Source organism: Simochromis diagramma, unplaced genomic scaffold (assembly GCF_900408965.1).
Source record: "Simochromis diagramma unplaced genomic scaffold, fSimDia1.1 OVJJ01000434.1, whole genome shotgun sequence".
NCBI lineage: Eukaryota > Metazoa > Chordata > Actinopteri > Cichliformes > Cichlidae > Simochromis > Simochromis diagramma.
Window position 1 is genome coordinate 576,207 of NW_024387090.1, and position 9,117 is coordinate 585,323.

Consider the following 9,117-nt stretch of genomic DNA (forward strand, 5'->3'; position numbering starts at 1 on the left):
TTTTAAAGGTTCTTCTGCGAGTACCTGCAAAACTCCTTGATGGAGTTTGATCCTGAGCAGCTAAACTTTAAACTGTCTTTTAATAGATCTTGTATATTTTTAGTGACATCTTCTGGTTGAAAGTTTGCTACAACACCCAGCAGTTTAACTCACATACAAACCTCAAGCACTCTTAAACTTGAGTAATAAAATGAAAGAATAAATATATGAATTTTGTATTTTAGCAATAAGTAAATGTTATTTTTTTTGCACATTCAGTCACCTAAATCATCTCTTTCCTCCCAATTCTGATTCTCAGTTTGAACTTTAGCAGGTTGTGATGGCCATGTCTATGTGCCTAAATGCATTGATTTGCTGCCATATGATTGGCTGATAAGATATTTGCATTCATGAGCAGTTGAATAGGTGTACTTAACAGAGTGGCTGGTGATTGAATATTATACGTGATTTTGGTGTGCAGTTATGAATCGATTTACTAAAAAAACTACAAAAAGCATGACATGATTCTCTTGCACTGTTGCTCATGCTGGTTTATGAAAATGATATTTATTGATTAACATAATGTGATCTGCACTCGTGATTTGAATGCACTGAAAAGGTTTACCTACAAAGTAACCTATGCTGGATCAGTAATCACAGGCACTCGGGAGTCCTACCTTTTTTTTGTATAAATGAAATCAATGTTTTTAGTGTTTAGCGTGTGCGCATGTGTGAGGGGAGGGCAGTTGCACTTGAATCCTGGATTGTGAGAGCAGCTAAAATAAAGAAAGACGCAGTAAAAGGTTTGGTAGCATTTCAGAGAATGACTCTTCCTGTGAAAAGTTGATGATTGACAAGTCATTCTTTTCTTCTTACCACACCTAGCTATTTCAAACACTTCCCTGAGTCATAGTTTGAAGACACTTGACAGCGTCACAAGCAAACAAACAAGCTCGATGAGTTTTGTTATGAGCCAGTAACATGTTGGTTCTTTTTTCAAACACTGATGAAGTAACAGGGAGGCAACTAGAACTGAACGAGCTAATGACTGGGATCAAGTCCATCGTGTTTTTGACCATCCTGAACTGTCGGTGGATAAAAGGAGTTGAGTGAGGTGTTATCTTATGCGTACATATGCATAATACCTTATTCTAACCATTATAACTAACCATTATCATGGTAGTTATTATGAATGGATCTAAACATACCAGGAAACAATATGGCAGGCTAAAGAGAAACAGTTCATTCTGTGGGCGTGGAGGCAGAAATCTAGAACGCCAAAACTACATGTTCTAAGAGAGACTTCTTTTTTCTTCTGTTATGAAGTTTGATTCAGCAGCAGGAATATGGAACTGAGCAGGATAATCGGGATCAAGTGTGTTGTTCTGGCTTTTCTGTGGACTCTTACAAATGGAGGTGAGTGAGGCTGCCATGACCGTCATTAACACAGGTGTGTTTCGGGTCATGGTGGTTTTTATTCAAAGAAAAAATGAACATGCCAGAAAATTAGACAAGGATTTTGAATTACAATAAGAAATGTATTAATATTTTGTTTGTACTCCTCAGAAAGTTTACATAGATGGTTGTCTGAAAGAGGTTTTTTTTACTTTGATGTTGCTTGACTAGTATTTTGTCTAGAAATCCAGTCTTCTGTTATGTTCTGTTATATAAACTTTAATGGCAGAAATTTCAGAGATATTTGTGCCCAAAGACTCTTTTTTTCTCGCAATTGTGTTATTTTGTATGTGCATCATTCATTAAGAGATGCCAGTGAGACTATGCTATGATGCATAGTTCAGATATGTGACACTGACAAAGACAGAAGACCAAGCTGGAGCTGGAACAGTTGAAGATTTTTGTTGGCAGTGACCCGGATGGACAAGACAAGAAAAGGGTACATCAGACGCTTAGGTTGACACAACGTTAGAGACTCAAGTCTGAGATGGTTTGGACACATGTAGAGGAGGGATAGTGGGTATATTGGACAAGCGATGTTGAATATGGAGCTGCCAGGCAGGAAGAAAAGAGGATGAACATAGAGAAGGTTCACAGATGTAGAGAGAGAACATTCAAAGGAAGATGTGGAGGATATGGTGAGACAGAAGCAAAGGGAGCAGCTGAAAGAATCATTATCTATTCATCAAATTTGGAAAATCCTTGCGATTGATCTCTTGTGCATCATTTTAGACTAAATTTTAAACACATATTTAACGTTTTTTTGAATAGTGATTTGCTACAAAGTCCGAGTTCCTATTCACCTACTGTGTTAGTGTAAACTTTAAAAATGGCATCACATGAGAAATGTAGTTTTTGAATTTGACCTTCGTGCCGGCGTGCATTCCAGCTGTCACATACTCTTGTTTTCTGTGTGGGAAAATGTGGAGTATGTAATGTTGCTACCAGAATGACACATCTTTCAGCTATATCAGACTCAAACAGCATTGTGTTTATATTCAAGCAACCAGCTTGGTTTTGTATTTTCATAGTGTTTAATGTGGACACCAGGTTTTACTGGTGGAAAAACTAACTATTTTTAATTTAATTGTTGGATTTCAGAGAAATGTCCTCTAAGTTGAACTGTGTTGGATGTCTCTTTGTGTTGCAGATACTGAGGTGTCCTGTGTTTTCCAGGAAAGTTGCATCTTACCCTGCAGTTTCCTGGGTAGCACTGATGCACTTATTAGCTGGAGTCTGCTAAAGGCAAGACATGTTTCCATCCTCTCCTACAACTCCAAACAAGACCAGCTTACACAACAGGATGAGCATTTTAGAGGCCGGGCATCATTATTCAAAGACCAGATATCCAACGGAAACGCCTCACTCCAGCTGACATCAGTGGAGTTTCAAGATGAAGGCAGATACAAATGTGCAACAGGGGGAAACAATGATTCATTTATCAGCCTAAAAGTGGACGGTACGAGAAACATACAGAAAACACAAGACACTTTTTTTTTACTATATATTTGCATGAAGATATATAGCAATCTTTGTCTTATAAACAAAAAAACATTTCAAGACAAAATAATTTTTTTAGAGTGAATAATTCATAAAGTATATTTTTTATGACAGCTCCAGTCCGTGAGGTCAACATTGAGAAGGCAGAAAACAGGATCACCTGCAGCTCTGAGGGGATCTACCCCGAACCTCTGCTCACCTGGTCCACCAGCCGTCAAACCGTCTTCAGGAGCACAACCATAGTCCAGCAGAGTGGACCGAACAGAGAACTTTATAACATTAAGAGTTCTGTCATATTCCCTGACACCAAACATGACTTCACTGATATGACCTACAGCTGCACTGTCAGCACTCGCAGCAACAACAAAACAGCCATTTTGTCAAACCGCAACCTGAAAGAAGGTAAGTGTGTTTTAAGATTTGTGGTCAGTCAGTCAGACTCTTACCAACCAAATAAAAAAATGTTCTGCAAAAATCTTCAGAATTTTTTATTAACAAAATACATATAATAGTTATTTATATTGATTATTAAATAAGTAAAATCAACACTTTTCATTTGTGTATGTGCGTGTTTGTGTGTGTTTGCTACAGGCATCGCTAAAGCCATGGTGGCAGGCGTCATCATGATTGCGGTAATCTTAGGCCTGATACCGATATGCTGCAATAAATTTAACAGTAAGGTAAAGACAAACAAACAGATATCAGGAAGGGTATCTACTTCTGAAATTTGGGGATCTGTTGTGTTGATGTGTTGAACTAATAATGCAACATTTTAGATGCACCAGAGCTGCTCAGTGCCAATGAGTGTGCTGCCTACAGTGGAAACAGGATCAATGGAGTTACAGGTACAGACAGCACAGATGTTGCAATGAGCCCCCTTAATCTGACCAAACTTAACTTAGAAAGTCCAAAATTTAATTCAAGCCATTTTAATTCTTTAAAATAAATAAATAAATAAATAAAAAAATAAATAATAATAATAATAATAAACCCTTTCGTTTCTTTTGCTTTTTTTTTTTTTTTTTTTACCTTTTCAACTATGTTTCTGTATAATGTTTGAAGTGTATGTGGTAGTCTAAATTCTAAACCATATTCTGTTTTTTTTTTAAAAAAATAATAGTCCAACGTTGATCTTTTTTTCTTATAAAAACGAAACAAAACCCTAAAATAATGTATTTCTATGCTTTAGCCCAACATGTGCAAGTTCAAAGGCAAAAGAGTAAGAACACAGTGGAAGTATTTTAAAATGTTTAAAGTCATATGAAAAGGAAAACGTTCACACGATTGTATGCAACCCTTTAAAAATGATATTAAACTTATACAAAACCCTTTTTAGTACATGATTTAATAGCTGTACTACTTGCTATAGAACTAATATAAACTCTTGGATGACAAACTCTTCTTCAGTCCCTTCAGGCTCAGCAGGTTCCTGATGCTGCAGAAATATCAAGTCAACTCGATTTGGTCCTGACAGAAAAAACTTCAGAGGAACTGAAAACACTGAGCGCTCCTGGGTAAATCTCTCTCTCGCCCGCTCTTTTTAATCCAGTGTATCTTTGGTTTGCTTTTTTGTTTATTCTTAATGTATTTCAGGACAGAATTCTTTATAATTTCATTTTGCAGTCACGACCATGAGGGAGATGATTTATTACCAAAGGCAGCGGCAGAACCCACAGAAATGTGAATCCTGTAGAAACACGGCCTCAGACAACGTGACCTCTCCATTTATTAAATGATTTCTAAATGTATCTGTTAAATGTACCTGAGTCAGTATCATTAAATGATGCTGATACACTCTGATGTCTTTTCTGTTCTCCATCAGTGACACTAATGCTCAATTTGCACATGTATGTGAAGTTCTTTGATATTTTGAGGTTGAGATTACAGCGTATGGTTCCTCCTCTACCTCATCTACTCGATAAAATGATACGTCACTCATTATATTTCATAACACATAAATTATGTGGCACGGTGGTTAGCACTGTTGCCGCACAGCAAAAAGGTCCTGAGTTCAATTCCACCATCAGGCCGGGGTCTTTCTGTGTGGAGTTTGCATGTTCTCCCCGTGTTTGTGTGGGTTCCCTCCGGGTACTCTGGCTTCCTCCCACTGTCCAAAGACATGCAGCTTGTGGGGATAGGTTGATTGGATAATCCAAATTACCACTAGGAGTGAATGTGAGTGTGAATGGTTGTCTGTCCCTGTGTGTTGGCCCTGCGACAGACTGGCGACCTGTCCAGGGTGTACCCCGCCTCTCGCCCTCTGACAGCTGGGATAGGCTCCAGCGCCCCTGAAAAGGATAAGTGGAAGCGAATGGATGGATGGATAAATTAAAATGTTTACTTGTATAGTAGTTTTAGTTGTTTGTTTTTGTTTTATGAAAAAACACAGTTTTGAAATCTGGAAGTTGTAAGCAGCACGTCTTCAGTGTTTTGTAAAAACATTCACAAATATTAAATGTTTAAGACCTGACTATGATTTACTGTTTTATTATTTGTTGAAAACTTACTTGCTTTTCTTACTGCTAACGTTTTTAGGGACTGTCACATGGTGTTTGTTGTTAATGCACCTTTTGGAGATCTACACCTTCATATAGTGACTTTATAAATTTTAATGTTTGCATTTAGAAGCATTAGTGCCATTTGGTTGTTCGTACTCTTACTGAGCTCATACGAGACTACAGCACTTGCAGTAAATGCAGTCATCAATACTGAGTTTATTGTAATGCCCACCCTGCTCACCGACTGGCGAAGGCTCTCATGCTCACAGTGACACCTACACATAACCTGATGTTAAATAGCAAATTTGGTTGTATTTAGCAAAACAAAAAAGTAAAATAAGTTTGACTTTACTAAACATATTTTTTAGTCTTAAGTACAAATTTCCTTTATTAAAGAAAAAGTTTTCTTATAACAAAAAATACAGTCCTGTCAAAACTTCATCTGATTCTGCATTTGGAACATTTTTTAAGTCAAGTGTAAATATGATTTTGTTTTGGAGGCTATGAAATGATCGAAGTTCAATTTAAGTAAAAAATTTGAGATATAAGAATGTGCTTCCCGTCAAACTTCAACAAACAACCATTATTCCCATAACGTGCAGGTATTGACCTAAATGACAGAAGAAAGAAGAAGTGCAATGAACAAAAAGTAAACCTTTATTGAAGCTGAAAAAAGTCCAAAATAGCAAAAAAACAGCAAAAACAAACAAACCAAAAATGATATCCACAAAAACACTGAAGGGAGATAAATTGGGAGATTTGGATGGTGGAGACACGGTGGAGTCACCACCCGCTGTGAGAAGAGCTGACATTAATATGAATACCAACTAACGGAGAACTGACACAAATAATTCACAAATAAGCTGAAAGCATGCACTGAATTCAAAACCCAAACCAATGCCGTCAACCCAACCCATAATAAGATTTATTACTTACTCATTTAAATATTAAATTACAACAGCTGTAATCATTGACAACATAACGGGTATAATAATTTACTATCTAAGCCATTTAAACAGGCAGAGCAGGAAGTCCACTGGGGAGGATAAAACCACCTCTTATCAACATTACAACATGCAGAGTAATCGATGCTGCAATCCTAAAGAGGCAAAGTTTGGGATTTCCTCATAGCTGCTTGCGAAGAGCTGCAACAAGTTGTGATTCTTTTTCTATGAAGCAAGAGAGCAAGAGAGGACCTGCTCTGCACTCAGACACAGCCAGGAGGCCGTTATGGTTGAGTTTAGAGAACTGAGCTTTTCAGCAGGTATCAAGGGAACCTAAGTCAGTCTTTTCTGAAAGGACCACAGCCACTAGAGTCTAACAGTCTAACTGTTAGACTCTAGTCTTAGACTAGTTAGACTCTAACTAGTTTTTTAGTGGTGCCGAGATGAAGCCTTAAGAAGCACTGAAGCTTCCCATTCACCTGTTGCGTTCATGCACTGATGCTTCACGGTGCTTCATTTGCTCTAAGGTGCCATCAAGTGGACAATAAATGTAAAACAGGCAGAGTGATTACAATGACACCATGGCTTTGTAAATTTTTGTGAACTTCTAAATAATTCTGACCTTTTAAATATGCTGTGTGTGTGTTTAAGCTACAATACCAGGATCAAAAGAGAAGATTAGGAAAAAAGGATGCAATGAGTTTGTGTTACTGGGTTTGTAACTGTGCTTATGTTACTTATAAAAAGTGACTTTTATTTCATTAAAAAAAAACTTTTCCACAGTGCTGGGCTTCAGGCGGTTTCTTCTTTTTCAGATGATTTCACCTGCTTTAGAAAACACTGGAGTGCAGAGATTTGTCTCAGAGAGCATGACTGGACTTGTTTAGGTTTCACCTGTTATCCATGAGGCTTCTTCAGTTCAGGAAGTTAAGTTATCCAGCAAGTTTTTTACAAGTTCGCACATGTCTCTCTCTCTGACACACACAACAGCAAAAGTTTGCTTACCTTGTCCTGGTTTTTTGTTTGTTTGTTTGTTTTGAGTGCCGTTTGTTGTTAGAGTGTGTTTAGTTACAGATGCAGCAGTTTGACACTCTTCTTCTCTCATTCACCAACCTATCCCTCACCACAGCACCCGGCATAATAACCACTCTGATCTTAGTTTGAATAATAAAAGGAATAAAAATGTAAAAAGACAAACAGGAGGAGCCCACAGAGAGTCTACAGTGCTGGTTGGTCCTCGTCTGCAGGACTGTGGTGTCCAACCAACAGCACAGTTTGCTACCTAACATAAACAGGCTGTAAGTGACTAAATGCAATAACATAATTAGAATGTGTCCATTTCTTTTTGAAGCACAGACTGAGAAGCTTCTAATATGTGCAGTTGTGACGATGAGGAGGAGGAAGCAGCACTGTTTCGTACAACAACAGCACATTTAGAAGTGAGCATCTCCTCATCAGCTGCTGCTTTACCAGAGTTAATGAAGACTGTGTTTTTAAACCAGGGATCGAGCAGCGCTGCCAGTGATATGATGCTCATTTATTGTAAAATATACAGCTTCTCCTTTAACCTCAGACTCTCTGGAGTATGGACAGTGGCCATGTCCTTCCTCCTCTGGTGCATGGTGCAGCTATGATAAAGGGGAATGACTTTTGGTGGCTCAACTGTGGCCTCATTAAATGGGGACAGCACTTTTAGACTTTCTAAAATATTTTTTTACTGTTCAGATGAGATGTTCTTATGGGACAACATCAGTGTGCTCCTGCAGGTTCCCTGGGATCATAACCATGTTGGAGCATATGGTATGTGCTGTTCAAATATGTGTATCCATCTCTTTAATCATGCTTAAGCCGGCTGACCTGTTTGCTCCAACACATGTGTCAGCGTCTCCTATAAAATCAGTGAACAAAAAGTGATTTATTCAAGTGTCACTGCAGCAACTTAAACAAAATGGCATCAGTTAGAATATTGCAATGACAAAAAAGCATATAATGCTTGCAGTGGTGCTGATAGAGGTTCACATATTTGCTGTTAAACTAACTACAGATGTCTTTGACACAGTGGCTGTGGGGTTGAATCATTATAGCTTATCTGTCCTTCACTACAGCTTTCAAAGCCTAAAGGAAATAATTTGCCAGTCTTGGAATGGCAAATATGAGGAAATGAGGTAAAATGCTCACATGCACGCCTGTCCTGTGGGAGAACATCAGTAGGACTCAGAGCTTTAACAAGCTTTCTTTTTTTTCTTTCAATAACCAAGGCCTCATCCACCGAATTATTCTCCACTGATGACTACAAAACAAACAAACAAATAAACAAATAATGCCATATCAGTTACAAATTTCACAATTAAAATATAAATTAATGTTGTTTAATACAAACATACCACACAATGTTACCTGAGCTGGTCTGGTTTTCATGGAGGGCTCTGTAATGTCAGATCAGGTGTTACTGTTGAGCCAAAACAACACTTCACCTTTAAATATACCGGAAATTAGAAGAAAGAAACTAGAACAAGGGATAAATGTCTTGCCACGTTTTTTATATTAATTATATAAATACTATTAATACTCATTTATAACTATGTGCATATTTTATTAGGTGACATCAGCTGAAAATGTTTCCATACGGGTGAAATTTCTTGCTGCTTCCAAACAAAGCTTGACCAGAGTGCAAACAAACTCATAATAAGTCCGCAGAATGAGGGTGGGGTCCACTCCGGATTACTGCAATCATTTCCTGA

General features: G+C 37.8%; 1 protein-coding gene across 3 annotated transcripts; it reads left to right on the plus strand.

Annotated features, from left to right (window-relative positions):
• Window positions 1-926: 926 nt before the first annotated feature.
• LOC120742749 (programmed cell death 1 ligand 1-like) lies at window positions 927-4,864 on the plus strand. Of its 3 annotated transcripts, XM_040046175.1 has the most exons (8): window positions 932-1,083; window positions 1,306-1,395; window positions 2,585-2,893; window positions 3,049-3,336; window positions 3,526-3,614; window positions 3,711-3,779; window positions 4,342-4,448; window positions 4,558-4,864. In XM_040046175.1, the coding sequence occupies exons 2-8, from the start codon at window positions 1,326-1,328 to the stop codon at window positions 4,616-4,618; spliced, it is 993 nt and encodes a 330-aa protein (XP_039902109.1). In that variant the 5' UTR covers window positions 932-1,083; window positions 1,306-1,325; the 3' UTR covers window positions 4,619-4,864. The 3 variants fall into 3 exon arrangements, with proteins under 3 accessions (XP_039902110.1, XP_039902109.1, XP_039902108.1); XM_040046176.1 differs by having other exon boundaries at window positions 927-1,395; window positions 2,611-2,893; XM_040046174.1 differs by having other exon boundaries at window positions 938-1,395.
• Window positions 4,865-9,117: the final 4,253 nt, after the last annotated feature.